The sequence below is a fragment of the Drosophila elegans genome, unplaced genomic scaffold (genome assembly GCF_018152505.1).
Source record: "Drosophila elegans isolate 14027-0461.03 unplaced genomic scaffold, ASM1815250v1 contig_476, whole genome shotgun sequence".
Lineage (NCBI taxonomy): Eukaryota > Metazoa > Arthropoda > Insecta > Diptera > Drosophilidae > Drosophila > Drosophila elegans.
This window is the reverse complement of record NW_024545863.1, coordinates 12,865,545-12,886,256: the sequence shown is the minus strand read 5'-3', so window position 1 is coordinate 12,886,256 and position 20,712 is coordinate 12,865,545. Positions and strand designations below refer to the sequence as shown.

The 20,712-nt window shown below is 39.0% G+C and overlaps 1 protein-coding gene across 2 annotated transcripts; it reads left to right on the top strand.

The window, feature by feature from the left end:
* Positions 1–948: 948 nt before the first annotated feature.
* LOC108148328 (protein obstructor-E) lies at positions 949–13,714 on the top strand. 2 transcript variants are annotated; one of them, XM_017275326.2, is made up of 5 exons: positions 949–1,117; positions 6,897–7,106; positions 7,421–7,609; positions 7,670–7,880; positions 12,734–13,714. In XM_017275326.2, the coding sequence occupies exons 1-5, from the start codon at positions 1,075–1,077 to the stop codon at positions 12,786–12,788; spliced, it is 708 nt and encodes a 235-aa protein (XP_017130815.1). In that variant the 5' UTR covers positions 949–1,074; the 3' UTR covers positions 12,789–13,714. The 2 variants fall into 2 exon arrangements, with proteins under 2 accessions (XP_017130815.1, XP_017130814.1); XM_017275325.2 differs by lacking the exon at positions 12,734–13,714 and adding an exon at positions 8,552–9,247.
* The last annotated feature ends 6,998 nt before the right edge of the window (positions 13,715–20,712 follow it).

Genomic DNA, 20,712 nt, shown 5'->3' with positions numbered 1-20,712 from the left:
AATAAATGCAAAATGAAACATTTTATCATTTAGAAGTTCTTTAAATAAAAAGAAAGTAAACCAAACTTAAAGCTTGATGATTAACCAATTTAAACTTAGATTTCAAATACACTTAACAATATCATTAAATATACAGAATAACATTGGCGATTAAAAAAAAAAATAATAATAACAATGTTTCTATAATTACATTTATAAATGTTAAGTGGTTGCATAAAATAATATAATTCTATGATTCACACATTATAATGGCAAAGTTTATCAATGATTGTGACTAGCTTTTAAGTTTCAGGAAGCTGAAGCAGCAAAGTAATTACTTATAGATAAATAAATATTATTAAGTAGAAACCTAAGTAAAACAAAGCGAGCATGACTCATCCGCAGAAAAGGTGAAGTTCAGCCATGAATATAACTATCTTTTCGATTGCAAGATGCCGTGCCCTCAGCCGTGATTAGTTGCAAATACAAATTGAATGCTAGTTGCCCACACTCACACACACACCACACACACACAATGCTCTGAACTTTTTCAGGCAAAAATTCCATTTGCAACCCCCACCTTAAAAAGTACATAAAAAATAATAAAGAAAAGGAAAAAATGCAAAGCGCAGGCATGGTAAAAAAAAGATCAATTGACAAATGGTTTGGGCCACAACAATAGACGCCGTCGTCGACGTTGGCAGCGACTGAAGCAGCGCAGCCGGCGTCGCTGCCTGCATACCAAACAGGTAAGCTAAGGTGGAAAAAGGCCAGAGAGAGTGAAAGAGAGAGAGAGAGAGAGAGAGAGGGCGGACACGTAGCAAACGAAAAGCTGGCTGCTACGAATACCGTTGCAATGCCTCTGCCGCTGCCACTGCCTCTGCCGCTGCCTGCGTCGACGTCGACGTGTGGATTGTTCGCGACGTCGCGCATGCGCAGCGGTATAAAAAGCTACCGCTCCACCAGAAACCACACACATTTCAAGTCGTCGGTGCGCAGTCAGTTTCAGCAGACTTTTCAGTTTTTTCAAGTGCGGTTCCGTCGGGTCCAACCTACAAAATAAGCACAACAAAAAAAAATAACAACACTCGCAATATGAAGAAGTTTTTCGTGGTGTTTGTGGCATTATTCGGAGCCGGTATGTATCTTTAGCTAGCTAAGTGAAATGAAATGAAAATAACTGAGCCAACGAGGAGTGGCGGCGAGTGGAAAATGCTTTTCCGCTTGCGCAACATGAAGGACACTTGAGTGCTGAAAATCAGTGTGCAAAAATCGAGAGTGTGCTTGTGCAACGACGGGTAAATCAACTATCACTGCTCCACTTTTACCAGCGATCGCAGCGAAATCGAAAAGCAAAAGGGGAAAAGCGACTAGCAAACTGCAAATAGCTAATGGCGAATAGCGTAAACGAAATCGAAATCGAAATCGAAATCGAAGTCGAACCGAGAAGCGAGACCAACCAGAGGGAAATGTAATTGAGCAGGTCCCAGCCCAGCTTGCATTTTCCATGCAGATACACAGATACAGTATCTGTATCTGTATCTGTAACTGTATCTGTAGCTGTATCTGTAGCTGTAGCTATATCTGTATCTGCAGTCTCGGCATCTATTGGTTCGATTTCATTACCTCATCGAAGCCGCCTTAAAAGCTGGGAGAGGTTACAACAGCGACGCTCGTCTGGCTCCGCTGCAACTCGATTGCGAAATCGCTCTTGGTGTTGTAAGCGATATTTAGATTCGGTCTGCATTAGATAACCAGCCCAAAGCCTGGCTTTTGGATTTCTGGCTTCAGTCTCGAATGTTCCAAGGTGTGGTTGCGAGACAGTTAGCGAGACGAGGCACGCCAATTCTGACATTGACATTGAAAAGCTCTTTAGATAGCCGCCTGAGAAGATGCCTAATGGATGGGCTAGGCTCGGGAATTTTAAGTACGCAACTGTCATAGCCGCTCCCAAAAATCCACATCGAAAACCCGTTCGCATTTTTGGTTATTCAACCTAAAAGTGTTTGCGAATTGCGTGCCATGCATTTTTGCTGCCAAGTCGTGCATGAACGTAAAGAGCTATTTCGCAGCTCAATTTTAATTGCCAGCAATTTCCAAGTTATTAAACTTAACAACGGGCCGAAACATAAATGCTTTAATGGGGGCCCATTTTGATGGAAAGCCACTGCGCATTGTCAAGTTCAAGTTGGCATTAATTATGCAACGGCACTCGCCAGTTCGCCAGTTCAACTGCCCACTTGTTCGGTTAGACTGGCCGATTTTAAAGCCATCAGCCAATCGAAAAAGTTACAGCCAGCCTGCTAATCACGGCGATAAACAATTTGAGCGGGGCAAAGATTTGCCGCACACAATAAATTTCCGCATTCGACTCTTGATTATTTTTCCCTTCTTGCGGTTCGCTATCGAAAACTAACACCAACCGCAGCTGCGAAAAGAATGTGGCCTGGCCAAAGACAAACAAAATAAATGTTGCTATTTTTATGTTGCCACACAGTTTGCAACTGCAGCAGCGGCAGCAAGTCACGCTCGAAAAGTTTTTATTTTGTGGCAGCAAAATCAAATGAAAAGGGCCGCTGCCGACATGCAACTGAGTGTGCCGAATTCTATGGGTTGCATTAGGCCAACAGCACACACACTCGCCCCGGCTATCTATGCTGATTTATGGCCAACAACGAGAACGAGGAACGCCAAAATACAACGCTTTTAAAACTCAATTTGCATGCCACTTTCGGCGGCTCCTGCGATGCATTGAAAATCAATTTCTGTCAAAAGCGGCAGCGTCGATGCGTTAAATTTGAAAAAATCATATCTGTTCAGCGGTAAATACATGAATAGCGGCTAAACCGCCTTCTTGAGCTAAACGATTTATTGCTCGATCTGTGGCAATCCAAAACAAAGGACTTTGTTTTTCAACCATTGAGCATAAATTCAAAACAAAGACAATATTTATTTTTGAAAAATATATTTTTTTACCAGTCACTTACATATTTTTTCGAGCTATTAGCTTTCCTATTCATAGGAACTTTTGTTTTTATTTAAAATAAATATTTCTTTAGAAGTAAATTTCAATTCTTATTAAAGAAATAATTTCATTTATTTCCAAATACCATCGAATTGGTCGTCGAATAATATCAGAAATGGTTTATTCTGCACACTTCCCACCCAACAACTATCGAGGAATAGACAAACAATAGACAAAACAATTCAAACGCAGATTAACCCACATACGGACCGGGCTGCCAACAATGTGGGTAAATATTTAAATATCATTACGATGTTGTCGGCGCACCGTATGCAAAAATGGTTTTTGGAAGACGGCAACATTTAGCGGAAATGCTCGAGTGCTGTTGTTGCCGGGTAAATACCTAACGGGCCAAAGGCTCCCCAAACGGAACGTGCTTAAATGTCAGCAATTTTCTTGATTTATACGGCGGCAATGTCTTGGCAGACAACTAGACAAACAGCGATAAAAATAACACCACATAGCCGGAGTTACAGCCCAGCAAATGATAGATACACAACACACTTGTGCCGCCGCCGAGTGCCACAAAAAGAGGCAACGCCAACCTGTGATTGCAACCGCAGGAGCTGGCGGCGATTATGAGTCCCGCTTCCTTCGTAATGCCTCTGAATTTGTTTGCTAGCATGTCGAGTGCGGGGTTCATTGCTCTGATACTGGTATTTATGGTCTGACAACTGAGTTGGCCGGCATGCGATGGGGATTTGTCATCATTTGTCATGATACGAGGATCTTCCCGGCCAAACGACCAAAAGATAGGAGATATCGAGGCCTTGGGGAAAAACCCAAGGATGCCCTTCCCCAGCTGGTCGATATCGATATAATTCACACGCATCTAATTACAGAATGTGCCACATGAATTATTGAAAACACGCGGGGCTATTGGCAATTTCGCTAACGCATTCTTTTATTCATTTTAAATTATGAATTCATTTGCATCTTGACAGTGTCTGTCATTTAAGTAACACATAAATTAATTTCATTTAATCGAGCTGTATAAAGTTTTTAATTTGTAGCGGTGTTGTGTACATTTTTGGTTAATTAAATGATTATGTTAATGGACGAGCGGATGTACGAATGATAAACAGCGAGTGGGGGTCAGCCAGTGCCAATGGTGTGCAATCAACCAATAACACCGACACAAATGTCGGTTTAACTGTTAAAATGTCAATAAAAATGTATTATTTAAATGCACATAAACAGAGACACCCATCCGCATTGTTTGCGCCAAAGGAGCAAAAAATGTAATTAAGCGCACCGCGCTGATAGATAAACCAATTATGGCCGAACAGTAAATTAAATAGCATGCCACACCAGGCAATCAGTCTAACTAGCTTATAAATAATTCGCTGGCTCACGTGGTCACACCAGATTGTGCCGTATATATATATGTTCTCCAGGTACCACCAGTGCACATATACTATTGCATTGCATTGGCATGCCGGTCAAACTATTCATTTCCAAGGTGCGCCGGGCGGCACCGTCGAGAACAAAAGACAGCCCGATTGCCAGACTTCAGAGTGGGTTAGTAGTTGGTCTAGAATCTGGCCGAACCGGTTCGCAACGAGAATGTGGGCTAGCCGGGCTCTTGGCTTTCATTTTCATTCGGCTCCAAGCTAATTTAGCCGTTATGTCATGTCAACAGCATCTCGGCTTTTGTTAGATAATGGATAAAGTAGCGCGTGATGTGGTTAGAAGCTATCGCTTTCAACCGAATTCCGACATAATGCTGAGATATGTGACTCACATTTTGGGCTGACCTCAAAACGCTTGTTGTTGCGAAATGCTTTTAGAATAAGCCAATTTTATTGTTTGGCCTTCGATGTAGTTTACCCATTTTTTGATTAGCCAGAAAACCACTCAGATTGAGTAGATAAACTAATTAATTAAAAGACTGTTTTAATTTCTAAAGAATCTCAAGAAATACAGGTTCCACATTTTTTATTGAACGACAACGCATTCAAAAATATCTCAGGCGGCTCTTTATGATAGTCTCTCTGCAACATTAGGCTGTGCAAAATATTACTCATACGCATGGGGCCCCAGGTGCCTCTGTAATTGCTTAGAAAACATGTGGCGAGAAGCACACACGGCTGTAAGTGCACAATCTTCGCCCGGAGCAGGTGTGTGTGCAAAGGCATTAGGACTGCGGTCCATTCCTGCGGCTGCTGCAGGCAACAAGAATGCCAGATTGCACTCTTTCCGCACAGTTGCAGGTAAATGGCAAAGTTATTGCAGTTATTCTCGAGTGGCGAATGCCACACGGCTAAGTGCTCGCCGTCCTCGAACCATGAAATGCCCGGCTAATTGATGTCGCAGACTAATCTCACAAGACTCCCATAACAAGCGGTGATAAATTGAAATTGCTTGAATTTAAAAATTATGGCAATCGTGCCAGCTGCGTTATTAAATTCAAACCGAGGCGGCGATCAAACTGCGTAATTAACAAAATTACAATAAACAAATGCGAAGCGCAAAACGTAAAGCGAATAAACAATCGATGTTTTTTGGGCGAATCAGAACTGGCTAAATGACTGCCTAAGCCAACCATATATACATGGCAATATTCGCTTAAAATAAATACGCAGCAAAAATAACAGTTTTTAATTAAAGTCGGTAAATAATTTTATGGATGCCACAGTTGTGATTTATTCGAGGCTCATTCGTGAGTGCAGCCACTGCGTAACTGTAAAATTTGATATTTGATTAGTTTACACACAAAATGAAAATTGCATGTTGTTTATTCAGGCCAGCGAATCAGTTGATTTTTCTATGTTTTCATTCAATTGTTGCGTTCATGCGGTTTCCCATCCGCTTTGCACCTGTTTTAATGGCGCCCAACATGGGTCCTGTCCACATCCATTTTGGCGCCCAACGTGGGGCCTGACCCCGGACTTAGCCCACGGCTTAGGCAATTGATGCGCACTTTTGATTGAACATTGGAAATGAAACGTGACCGCAACTCTGCGGCTTTGCAATTAGATTATCACACACATACAAGGGCCATCAATGGGGAGCGGCATTCTTTTTCAATGCCAGACTGCACGTGGGTAATTATTTTTTGACTGCTGCCATTCGATTTTCCATGCCAAATATATAGAAAATGCCGGCAAATACCGCATTAGTTAGTTGTACAAATGCAATTTAGTTCGTTACGCCCTGCGGTTGCATTGAGCTCAGCTTCCACAAAAACAGACATCGAGCGCTGTCGAAGGAGGGGGATAAGTCCTTGGTGGCGCATTTCAGGTGCTTCAACTCTCCAACTCTCTGTCACAGGGTTCGCTGTAATTCCATACCCAAAAACGAGGGAGGGAAAAAACATCGCACGAAACAAAAGTAAATGCAGTTGGCCCTGAGCTGTCAGCGATCCGTGTGTGTCTGCGACTGCTGAAAGTTGCCTTCGAGATTTATTGGCAACCGTCGTCTCTCTGTCAGACATCAGACTTTTTAAAGTGAATGCCTTTTGGGCCAGATGACAAATGGCCATGCCCAGCGTCATCATCGTCGAGCTCGTCTTTGCCGTCATAATGATAATAAGCATATTGGATACGTGTGTATCCACATTTGCTTGGCTTGAGCAATCGTTGGGATTCCTTATTTCGTCTATGACTTTTCTCTGAGTTCTTTTTTTGGGTTCATTTGTGACTCACAAGTCTGGACAACAATGAAAAAGGAAAAAAACGTTGATATAATTTTGTATATATAAAAGAATCTCAGTTTTCTAAAAACGTGTTGCAAAATGGATGTAAAAAATATAAGCGGATAATTTATAACATTGTACAATACATTTCCAAAATGCAAGCTCACTCATCGTTTTGTGCACTGATGCAAGTGGGACCATGTTGTTTAATTAGTACCAATTAAACACAATCTAATTTATATTGCCTTTTTTCAGCTGTGGCCCAAAGTAGCTTTAAGTGTCCCGATGACTTTGGATTCTATCCACACGACACTTCGTGCGACAAATACTGGAAGTGCGACAATGGCGTTTCCGAGCTGAAGACCTGCGGCAACGGTCTGGCCTTCGATGCCACAGACTCCAAATACCTCACCGAGAACTGCGACTATCTGCACAACGTGGATTGCGGCGATCGCACAGAGCTCGGTAAGATGTCCTTAAGATTGTAAATGATTGATGACTTTTTGACATAAATAGAGGGCTGATGAATGGGAAATGTGTGGAAATGCCACACAGTTACTTGGGTTTTGAAGCAAAGGTGTAAGGGTGTGTAAAAGTATGCAACTATATATTTAAAATCTAGAAATCGTTTGAATTTTTTGTATTCTTTCACATTCTGACACATCTTGAAGTCATTTCAAAACCCTTTGAGTAATAATTTATAATTTTAATGTTTTGAGGGTTATAAGCTTTGTCATTTGGGAAAACAGTACGTTAATATACATCAATTTTATAAATAGAGCCCCCAATCACCACGCCCCACTGCTCCCGCCTGTATGGCATCTTCCCCGATGAGAACAAATGCGACGTGTTCTGGAACTGCTGGAACGGCGAGCCCTCCAGATACCAGTGCTCCCCCGGACTGGCCTACGATCGCGATGCTCGTGTGTGCATGTGGGCTGATCAGGTGCCCGAGTGCAAGAACGAAGGTGGGTTGCTAGTGCTTCAGATGTAGTAGATGAAATGACTAAATATTGCTCCGATTACAGAGGTGGCCAACGGATTCTCCTGCCCGGCGGCCGGTGAGCTGGCCAACGCTGGATCCTTCTCGCGCCACGCCCACCCCGAGGATTGCCGCAAATACTACATCTGCCTGGAGGGCGTGGCCCGCGAATACGGATGCCCCATTGGCACAGTCTTCAAGATTGGCGACAGTGATGGCACTGGCAACTGCGAGGATCCCGAGGATGTTCCCGGATGGTAAGTGGCACTTTCTTTCCTTCTGTTTGATTTGTCTTGCTTTGCACTCTCCGCGAAAACCGTTGTAAAATTTAATAGGGTAACAAAGGTCGTTTGCTTCCACCTAAAGATTTGGGTTTTAAGTGAATTTTCCACAAATCATTAGAAATTCTGCGCCTTAGAATGAGGGATGTAAGCATTGAAATAATAGGCACACTTTCGCTATAAGTATAATTTGAATAGTTTTACAAATTATATATCTATTATTTATAAGACAAATACTTTCAAAAAAGACCCCAAATGCACATATACAAAAAATGAGAATCTCTATATCAGAAAGATATCTAGACATTTAAAATCGCTTTACGGAGGGCCTAAAGATATGCTGCATAACATTAACTTACTGGGGTAAAATATATTATTGCATACTCTTAGGCATCGTAGGCAGCGTTTTTATTTATTTAGATATTTCTGTTGAATTTCCTTTAGGTGTTTTTTTTTTTTAATTGAGTTTTGTTAGAGTTTTTCTGCCACGCTTGCACCTCTCAGCATCTATCACCACACTCCTCACCCTCTAAAATTTGACTGTCCACTTTCTATACTCAACACATGCCACATGCCACATATCACATATCCATTTCTCTGGCCTGTTCTGACATATCTCTTTACCTTGGTCCCATTTACAATTACAGCGAAGACTACTACGGCGATCTGGATTTGAAGAGCATCCGCAAGAGCGAGCTTCTAGCTGGATTGAACAGTGAAGGTCGCACTAAGGGCGCGCAAAAAACCAAAGCTGCCTCCTCCTCCTCCTCATAAACATAACAACTACAACAAGAACCTACAACTTTAACAACAATAACTAAAAAAACAACAGCAACTACAACTACAACTACAACAACAATACAACAAGATCAATCAACTCAGATTCCCAGTTCCCATCCTGCCAAAAATCCCCTCACATCACAAATCAAAAGAAGAAAAAAAAACAAAAGAGATAATACTCAGCCTCAAATCGAAAATCGAATCACATCAAAAACTATTTTCCTGCCATTTTCTTACTTCTCAGTTGACTTCTGTACTGTATTTCTAATTTATGAATCTATAAATCTCTCTCGTTTCGCCTGAGTCTGTTGCTATCTCTTCATGTTTCTGTTTTCAACAAACATAAAACTTATCGAAATTGCCACGCAAATTTAGGCTCGAAGAAAATGAAACAAAATTTTGTGAACAAAATATAGAGAACATCGAGGAATGAAAGAAAACGTTCAAAACGAAGCGTAAAATTTAGAGATTTGTACATTTAAGTGATCCTTGTTTATAAGCTTATAATTTTATTTTATACATAAAAAAACATAAAACAAAAAAATATATAAACAAAAAAACAATCTGGTTCTCTTTGTTTTCTTTCATATTTTTCAATCATTAAACTTATCATTTCTAAGTGACTTTAATAGTCCGCTGAAAAGTTTGGGGAAAATATTTAAATTTATTCCTTGAATTGTTATTTTTTTTTTAAAGACTGACATCTGTCTTACTTATTTTATTTTATGTCCTACCCAGACTTATAAATGTTGTAGAGACCAAATATATAAAAGTTTCTCGCGGATATTTACACAATATTTAAAAAATGTTTGTATTTTCAAAAGGGCAGTGAGTAGTGGGGCTTGTGAGTGTCACGGAACTTGACGACATCGGTTTTTCTTTCTTTTTTTTACATTGACAGCCCTTAAAGTCTGTAAATAATAAGTAAACATGAAACTTTGCCAGCCATATTTGCGGCAAATGAAAAGTTCGCTGGCATTTGGAGGCGACCAGGAAGTCTTTGCCTTCGTCGCCGTTGACGTCTTTTCAAATGCACAAGAACTTTGTTAATTATTCATTAGATTCTATAAACAAAAACGCGATACAAAAACTTTAAATGAATTTTCAAATTATCAACACAATTGCAGGCAGAACCAGCAACACACACACACACACACACATATTAACAGAGAGAAAAAGGGAATTGGATAGGACAGGGAAAAGGGAAATTCGTGGGCAGTGGCACCTCGATAAAGGTCCTGGTGGGGCTTCAAATTGGGTTGGGCTTCCTTGTGCCCCCACTAACTCATAAAAGCTGGCAACTTTTACTTTTGGCACTGTGTGCGAATGGCTGTATGGGTGAACCTGCGTTTGTGTGCATTTATGGCGCACTCGAAAAAAGTTTTAAAACTAATTAAATAAAAATTATAAAACTATACAAACTCAAGGCACAAGTTGTCGCTAAAGGACATTTTCTGCTCTCCCCTGTCTGTGTGTGTGCATGAATGCGTGTGTGTGTGTGTGTGTGTAGGATGGCCTTGTGTGTGTATCGCATAAGCTCTTTTTGGCATAGAAAATCCGCGTAAAGAGCTCTCGGAATTTTCGGGCAAATATGAGCATAAAGTCGCCTGCATCCATTCAGTTTGATGTTGCTCTTGGCTCAGCTCTTAATGCCACTCGCCATTTCCGTCCGAGCAGTATCCTTCGTCCTAGGAACCACACACCAACCGCTGGATGTCATCTTTTACTTTAATATAATTTGAAATGCTCTCGTTGTGGCTGCTGGCTGGCAGTTAAGTGCAGCAAGTAAGCAATCTTCAATTAAAAGTTGCCGTCCTTCCCCTATTTTGCCAAAGAAATCCTGTGCGTCCTGCTTATGTTTGCGGCCAACTGAGGTTAGTCGGTGAAAAAAGGGACTCAAAACGGATAACAGACAACATACCTACAAGTGTTTTATAAACAAAATGATTTAAGTTTAACAAAATTACACCAAAGAAAAGTAATGGAATCAGTAGGAGAAAAATTAGTCGACAAAAGCATGCATTTTACCAGACATTAGAAAATATTGTTAGAAAGAATAATTTTTTTAAAATTTCAACCGTTTGTTTACAATATTGAGAGAATATTGAGATAGGGAATTAAATCGATCTATGAACAACAATAAGAGATAAACCCTTAATAATAAAAACTATTAAGTTGTTAAATGAGATTGATATTCAGAAATAAAATGTTTTTATCAAGTTAAATGTTATAAACTTACGAAACTAAATTTTTCCTAAAAATAAATAATGAATATTTTATTTTTAATTTAAATTCAAATTTAATTATTTGTTATACAAAAATTTTTAATAGGGAAAATCACTTATGTTTTTATAATCAGAGGAAATACATTAGTTCTCTTATTTCGTACGCATAATCAAAATTTGTTTCATATTCAGAACTTTAACAATTTGATTCGTAATTGTTCAACCTTCTTAACAGCTTAGATTTTAATGCCCGAATGCTGGTTTTTATTCACTGTGCAGTAATAGTAGCTGGGCAGCTGTCAGTTGCCAACCGCAGTGAAGATACGAGCTGTGTGCGAGTTGAGCAAAGGGATAGTAACTCTTGATTGAGAATAGCCAGCGGACTGCTCTGCGAGTCTGTCCGCCTGGCAATGAAATCCTTTTAACATTTTGACTCTAATTAATTTTAATGATGATATAAACGCACAGGCAGGACATAAAACTAGAGAGCAGGCAAAAGTTATGAGCCGGCAACTGCTTGTCAATATATACATACAGCAGAGGCGAAGGCAAAGGGATCTGGTCTTGGTTGGCCAAGAAATCCCCGAAAAAAACGAGAAACGTAAATAAAAGAAAAACAATTTTGAACCACTAAACAAGAGCCATATTTTGCAGCTTACACGTCCCCCATCGCCCACTGTCCTTGCCATCATGATCCGCATCTTCATCAGGGCGGCGAATAAGCCGCTACATTTATGGTGCTGACTTCTCAACAAGGACCCAGAGCTGTCCTTGGTTTTTGGTCAATTCCATTTAATTTAATTTAATAGCCTTGCGCTTTTTGTCATTCGCTGCCCAGATCCGCACACACAGCGCGCATTTTATATGAAGCCAAGTGTTCGGATATACACAAGGAGAAGAGTTTGAGGACAGTTTTCAATGTTTATTTTTTATTTCGAATTTTTGTATGTGTATTTAAAACAATTTTGCTGTGGAAATGTTTTTTAAATTTAAATATATATATATATATAGTTTTAATGTATTTTATCAGTATTTTTTTTGAAGTGATACTAATAACATGTGTATGCCAAAACTAAAATCTGTGTTAATAAGTCCAATTTCAATTTCTTTTGCAATTTAAATTTGAAAAATTTAATAAAGTTAAAGAAATTTTGTTTGAGTGTTAGGAGCGAGGATTTTGAAAGAACATACATGTCCAGGGAGCAAGAGGCGTGCCCCGCCTGCTCATCGCCATCGCCATCGCACTTGTCCTTGTTGCCTGCGCTTTAAAGGCAATTTGTTGTGCGCTGATAATGTTGTTATTGCGGCCAGAAGCAGCCCAACCAGCTAGCGTCTTTTAATCCTTGACGTCCTGTTGCTTTGCTCTGTCCCTCTGCTTTTCCCCCCTGCTCGGCCCTCTATGGCAGTTTATCTGGCCAGACCACAAATCCTTGTGAGCGGGCAAAAGCCCTCCCGTCCGCAGTGCTCGTAACAAGATTTTAACAATATTATTTTTAATTACGGTTTTAATAAATATTTCCTTTGTCAATTTACAACACAAGCCAAGGCACTGCTCGAGGCTTAGGCCAGAAGCCAGGGGAAAATGAACCAGAAGTTGGACGCACAGAAATAAAATCCTTTGCGTTGCCTAATCAAATTCCCTTGACTTGTTAACCATGTGCATACATGGCATAAATTTCTCGGAGCGTGACTGGCAAGAGACAAAACAATTTAATTAAACAAATCAGAGTCGGGCCAAGAAAGGCCCTAAAAACCAAATTTCCCTTCAATGCTATTTAACAAGAATTTTTATTTATTTCATTCTCCCATTTCTGCTTTTTACAGTGAGGATTACTATGGCGATGTAGACCTGAAGGCACTGAAAAAATTGGGCTTTTAAAAAAGCACACACACATCAGAGACTCACGGCTCACATACAAAATTTAAGTCACGGCAGTTTGAGGTCTGAAAGTCAATGCAAGAAGGCAAGAAGAGAGGCGACAAAAGGAGCCAAAGGATGGCGAAGGATCAGAAGGAAACCACAATAACAGTGGGCTTAAAATGCTTGCCACACATGCACACGGAAAAAATCAGGAGCCTGGACTACTTTTTTAAGACTACCTTATTCAGAACGAATCTTTTTAAACAATATTATAGCTGCTTGACTCATCCAAATTGTTAATGATTTTTAACAAGTGATTGTTTTAAATATTCTGTTTAATATCTGAATATTTGATAAATACTACTGTATATTTTTAGGACTTATCGACCAAAGAGTCAAGCATGTTAAATATTACATGAAGATATAAAATCTTTTAGTCAAGAATCGCTTTCTTGGTTGATTATTTTCCAGTGCAAAGAGACACAAGCACACACAAGCACACACATACCACAGGCATACAAATAAAATATGCACACAGAATACATACAGTTGCTTTTAAAGACTGAGCACAGAATAACCCCAAAAACAACCCCATGGAGAAATAGTCGAAAGTGCACCACTGCACCTTAAAGTTGGAGTAACAATTAAAGCAACCAATTATATTATAGCTCTGGATCAAAAGGAAGCCCCTTGTGCTTCGCAGGAATTCTGAGAAACCTTTGATGAGACGGCGGCGAATTCCGCGTATTCCACGGTTACCCCAGTGGCCGCAAAAGTCAAATTTAACTTATTTAACTAAATACTCAAGAAACCACATACACACCACCGTCCATAACTTCCAGACTCTCGAATAACTTCTATGTATTGTACATATAGAGATGCAGTTTAGGTTATAAGATAACAGCTATGTAGATGTGAAATAAATCGAAACTTTTTGTTTAAAATTAAAGAAGCTTTTAGATTTCCCAAAAATGATTACCCTTCATCCTAGCCCACGAAGCAATTTTGTTATTTATTGGGATACAATACCTTCAACTTAGCTATATATCTACAGTTGTGAGCAAAGTTTAAGGAGCTTTGAAAAAGAGGTCTAATAAGTAAAGAACTTTTTACATATTTTATACATTTTTAAGTGTTAAAGAGTCAAATTTTAAATGTATTACTTAATCTTGAACAACAATAACCATTTGTTTAATTGGTTCATTGCTTTAAAATATGACTCTTTATTGGGCATTTCGTAATGCTATTATTTTTCTCAAGGCTGTGTACATATATTTTAATCAGTTGAGTAGAGCTGGGATTTTTCATTTGGCTGATATCCAAAGGCTCTTGGCCACAATTTACTACGCATCGTAGCTGGCTGACCGCAAAACACAACACGCATACGCACTGTTTGCCAAGCAAATAACAGCAAAATGCCTTAAACCAAAAAACAAGTAAATAAACAGAGCCATAGAAAATATACAAACTCACACAAAATTGATAATTATTGGAGACTCGAGACTCGGAGCAGCATGCTTTAGATTCTGGCAACAACAATGCAACCGATGAGCACAAAGGATGCGCGGGGGAGCAAAGGGGGCTTGGCGGGGCGGTGGGGAGGTGAGGGTCAGAGGGCAAGCTCTAACGATGCACAAGTGTAACATTAGCCTATGAAAAGATTGAAAAGCGGCTGCAACAAAGGGGAATGCTGCAAGCTGCAACGAGAAGACATGCTGTTGCATGTTAATTGAAATCAATAAGTGGAACACACAGCCACCACCAACAAATCCCCCACCTCCCCCGCCACCCAATAAGCTTCGCTTGGCTATCAATAAGTACACAAGGAAAAACTTAGGGCTTATTTTAAAATATAATACACATCCTTATACTAGGTTAAAATTAAATACTATTAAAATTAAATACTATTTCAAAATATAATATAAACTATTTCGTTCTTTCATTCTTTAATAAATTATAACTTATCAAAAGAGAACAATTAAATAGTGTAAATATTTATAAAGTAATTAAAACTACTTTTCAGAAAAACAAAATTGTTTACAAAGGATAACTACAAACTAAGCTCATATCATTATGAATTATTTTAAAATCCTATTCAAACGTGTTTTAGCATGAACCTTTTTATAGTTTACTATTTATTTGTCTAGTTTAGTTTTTCAGTGCATTTGTGTGTGTGTGCGTGTGGTGGCAATGGCGGCCAGGCGCCTGAACCAAAAACAACAGCACCAATGGACAGCAGCAGCAGCAGTAGCAACAACACAATGGTTAGTTATCGAAGTAAATGTGGTAAAGTAAATTATTTGCCCAACGGCTAATGACAATGGCATTGGCAACTACAACAGCAACGACAACAGTGGCAATAACAACATGGCCAGCACACACATATCCTTTTTTATTTATTATTTAGGTAGATGGCAGTTGCATTTTTTCCATTGCCAGCTGCTGCTACATTAGTTGTGGACTCGGCCAGACGTAAATTATGCATTGTTATTTTTAGAATATTTTCTCAGCCATTCTCCAGCACAGAAAAAAATACAAGCAAATTTCTAAAAGTTTAAATGTGTGTTTATCAAACAGCACCACATTAAAAAAACATTGGTATTTTCTTTTATATAGTTAGACTTTTTATTAAGAATAAAATTAACTTCTAGTAATAATAATTAAGTTTTTATTATAAAAATTAAGTACGTTATTAATATATAAAAAAATATTTTTAGAGAACATAATTATAAATAGGTTAGCTTAATGACGGTTTTTAATAAACGGTTTTTAACTATGGAGTTAAATCTAAAATATTATTATTGTATTAAAAAGTATAGGGTGTATATTATTTAATATATAGTATTACTTCTACTTTAATACTGTCTGAAGTTTAATTTCAAGACACGTTTATTAAAACTAACTAAAACTAATAAATAAAATATTGAAATCTTTAAACAAATAAAAACTTTTGAACTACTTATCAATTTGCCATTTTAAAAATATATAGTTAGATTTATGTTTAGCTTTATTTCAGGTTAATTCAAGAATTGCCACTTTAAGGAAAACCCAGTTATATGTGATAAGACTGATTAGATTCGAGTTTTTAAAGTGAAAATGATTTTAAACACGGCGTGTGCTTTTTTCCTCTGCATTCGTATCCTTTTCGCTCAGATCCCTGGCAGTCTTGCCCGTTTTCTAGGACGGCTCTTCCTGGCCAGCGACGTGATGGCAATTACTCCAACTCCGACACCGACTTTGGGCCTCCGGTCCGGCAACAACAACTGCCGCATTGCAGTTGCTGCTGCAAATGGCTCGTATAACGTGCAAAAACTGCAACTGCAACAACAATGCAGCAGCGGCAACAGTAGCAGCAACAGCAAAAGCAACACAACTACAACAGCAACATCAGCAGCAATACACGGAAAATGGCAGCAAAGAAAATTATGCTTGCAATAACATTTACATACATGTGTGTGCGCCAGGTTGGGTGTGTGGTGTGTGCCAAATTTATACGCCAATCGTCGCTTGTGGTGGCCAACAGGCCAGAGGTCACATTTTCATTTCAAACATTTGCCCAGCTCAACATCAAAGGCGTCGAATGGAAATACGGCACAATACGGGCTCGAGAATAAACAGCGCGTGTAACAAAATGTCTGGCAGGGTAATCAAATTAAGTGCATTTCGACTGGCTATGCATATGAAAGCAATGGCTTTGCCCGTTCTTGAGTCGATCAATGTTGGCCCTGAAGAAGTGGGCTTCGACGAATTAATTTAACAAATGATTCATAAGAGTCCTTCAAAATAACTGCTGGAATTACGTTGATTTACAGGAGAGTTTGTGAGATTTTCAAGTGTTGCAAATTTTATTAAGCAGTCAATTGACGTGTTTATATATGATTGTATGATATTAGTTCGCTGAAACCGTGCCATATTATCTTTTAATCAATAAATTCCCAATTCAATGCTTTAATTGGTATAAATTTTTAAATGCAATAATTTATTAATATTTACATAATTTATCAACATATGTTTTAACTCTTCTGTTAGCCGAATTACTAGAGAGAATAGTTTATTGGTCAAAGATTTCTCATGATACACATTTACTACACTTTATAATAAGAGTAACCATGTAAATTCTTTCGGTTTCGGACTGTCTTAAGACCTGCTCCTTTTTTCTCTTCCCTCGAATTAAGCTTATCACACTCGTTGCAGGCTGGGACAGACCATTCTCAGCCATCTCATTCATTGGTCATCACAGCCAGGCACGGCTTGGTTCAATAAAAATTGGCTTCCAGTGGCCATTGTTGAGCGGGCCACTAATGCGGCCCAGTCGCCAAGTACTTTTGCGAATAAGTGGCAGCATAGCAGCTGCAAGAATAGTATACTTGTATCTTTGGTCCAGAGAGGAAAAAATATAGTCAGGGCTAAACGTCTAGGAAAACTAAAGTTAAGTTTTCTCAAAACTTTATATTTTAACGCTCAGTTTTGAATGAGTTTCATAAAATTTTATAAGTAATTTTAATAAAAAATACCTATAATACTGATTTTTCTTTTGAAATTTGCGCTGTTTTTAAAAAAAAATTGGTAAAAAAAAAAATAAAACTTTAGCAAGCAGATTTCCATTTTTATAAGCAATGATAGCTGTTTCTTAAACTATAAATGTTGTGACTTAAAACCTAAATTAAAAAAGCAGCATGATCTTAACAAATTTGTACATTTTAAAATACTGGTACTTACAAATTTAAGTTTTATATCTTGTTAAAAATGCTTTGTTCAAAAAATATATATTTCTAATAGAATGCTTTTAAATAGTATGCTTGAGCTGTCAGCCTTAGTAAATTCCAAGACTTAGCACTAATGTCTTGGACAGAAAAACTTAATGCTTTCAAAGCCTTTTTGGTTTGAAGTTTTTTGAAAAGCCAAACAATTTTTGGAGAATGTAGATCTTTCACATACTTTACTTAATGACCTTTTCTGGCAGTGCAGTGACTGGTTTCCCATTTGCTGTTGCCTTTTGCGATGCGGAATGCAATGACAACGGCCACGCTCGCCGTTCAGTGTTCGGTGTTCAATACGCTTCATGACAACGGCGCCCAGACTTTGCTTATTTTTATTTGCCTGGCCAGGACGCCAGGACGCCAGGACTCCAGAACGCCATGACTGTAGGACTAATGCCCGGCGGCAGCAACGGCAGAAAGACAGCAACAACAAGCAATGCGCTCTAACGCCCTTATCCTTGTAACGACTTTGCCGCTGCGCTTTTGCGGTTGACCGCATTTGCTGGGAAAATCTGTTGCTGCCAAAGCATTGGCCACTACCAACTGCTGCTGCTCTTGACCGAGTGGAGCTATAAATATCTGCGATAGCGAAATGCAATTACGTGGCAACAATGAATACAGCGGCAGCGATTGCTTGCTTTTCCCGCTTTTCCCCGACTTTCCCCCGCTTCCTCCCGCTTTCTGCCGCTTTCTGCCGCTTTCCCCCGCCCTTCCTCAAGGCTCACCCCACTTCCGGCAATTGACAATGATGATGTGTACGTAGTTTTTGTCTTCTCTGCCCGCGAAGGGGAGCTTCTGGAGGGGATGAGGGGCTCGGAACGAGGACATCTGAGTATGGCATTTTTCTACAACATTTTGCTGCATTGTTGGGCGCCATTCTCGCTCTCTCAAGCAGCGATACATTGGCTGCGTTTTGGTGAATTTATGTGCTCCTCATGGAGGGTTCAATGGAGGCCATCATAAAATATTGGAACTGACAGCGAACGCAAGCTAGATACAAAGATACTTTAATGTGTTGCGTTTATGTTGCTGGTTTCATGAACGTTTTTATGTGGCCAAGTCCAATTTAAGGCCGTCTTTGTTATAAGAAAGTGGCTATAGAAATAATTATTCTTTGATTAACATTGATTGGTTTTCTAGACTCAATTTTGCAAATATGTGTGCCAACCAAATACTTCAAACATGTATAGCTTTTTAAATACTTTAAATATTGTTGTGTTTCCTACCGCAAAATGCCTTTAAATGTAGCTGCTTCGCATAAACGCTCACTTAAATAGTAGTTGTACCCAAAATCGTACCTGAAAAAGAATGTTGATCAACTTACGGCTAGAGAACTCTAATGATTTTGCACTCTCCTTCTTTTTGCCCGGGAATAGCAGTGCGTAGGAGCGCATAATGGACCGCAAAGTAATTGCCAATGGACTCTGTCCTAACAATGGCTATGGCTTTTGCTATTAACTCGACGCATACCGAAACTAGCCAAGGGCACATTCCTTGGGTCAACTTCCGATGGCCAACCAGTCTCCCCATGGAGTGGCCCATAAAAACAGCAATTTCTCGAGTTGTCAGCGGCAAATGCGTGGCTTAAGTTACGGCGATTGGCTGTCAGTTGACACCCCAGACTCAGACGCATAATTACATTCCCGAATTGTATGTTTTCTGAGTTTCTAGGCAGGATCCGCCTACACAAGCACTTGCCGAAAATACGGAGAATGCGATTGAAATTCCTCCTTATTATATTTTAATGGGCGATAGAAATTGTAAGTAAACCAGAACTAGATTTTTGGTTTCGGTCCAATGGGATTTTTATAGAAACTAGTTCTAGCATAAATTTATATATTTATATAGATGATATATAAATGAGTACAAAATTTGGTTTTTATTTTGGAACACACTTTACTCGGTTTTTGTTAAATTTTAGAGTTTTAAACCACTGTTTATGTTATTGACATCAATTTTTAATAAAAGTCAATAATTCCTTGATGCATTTTATATTTTTAACATTTAAAAGCGCTTTAATAAATGCTTAAATTGTTTTAAACTACTGTTTATGTTTCATGTTTCATTAATTACTTTCAAGATTAAATTTGAGTGACTTGTTGAGTGCTGAATAATCAATGATTAATGCTGTTTACATTTTTAACATTTAAAAAGGCTTTAATTTGACTGTTTTATTAAACTGCTAACAAGCGATATACTCTATATTTCCCAGTCGATGTTGTTTATTTTCTTGTTATACCTTTCTGTTAATGTCTGACATTAAATCTTAATCCATTTTATTGTTTACCATTTTTCTCCTAGTGCACGTACCCCAGCAATTGTAAGTCATTTGAAAACAATTTTGATTATATTTTTTCCAAGCGATTTCACAAATCCGTTTCATGCTTCGGCCCGCAAACGAAAGAGGGGAAAAAAGTGAGTTTTGCGTATGGGTAGTTAACAACATGCCCCATAATAATAACATACATTTCCACCCAAACCCCTCCCATTTGGTAGCCACCCCCTCCCCCTTCCTCCCTCTCCGCTGGCATCCGCTGGGCAAACGAAATGTTTGCTGTAAACGACCTTAAAAAACGAAAGCCAAGCGTCGAAGACGAAAAACGAAAAACGAGAGACGAGTGGCAAAAACAAACAGAAATGCCTGCACACATATAAAATCAAAAGCTTCCTCTTTTCCTCCCGGACTCGCTCCTGTTTTCGCCGCTGTTGTTATTGTTGTCGAGGCAAATTGCAAATAACAAGCGAAAGTTCACACAGGCAGTTTGGGCCATCGACGGTTGGGATCGGGCATGGAATAATAAAAAAAAAAAACCCAGAAATGTGCGTAGCATTAGCCGTAGTCGACTTGATTTTGATCGCTTCAATGAACATTAATATACAGTGGCGGGGGCAGGCTTGCTGATTGGTAAGAGGAGCAGATGGGCGGGGGCGTGGCAGGTTGCCTAAGTGGGCGCTTGTTTACATGCATACATTTGTATTTAGTTAGACTAGTAATCCAGCCCCCAGTCCATACTCTTATTTTTGTTCAGAGAGTCCAGGCAGTCCACACTAATGGTTTGTCTTGCGGAATGAATTATGCGTAGTACGATTATACTGGGCTAAAAGAAAAGTAACTATCCCCTCAGTTTTAGTTACAACACATTTTTATATAAGCTTAATTCTATTATGAAATTTAAGTTAAG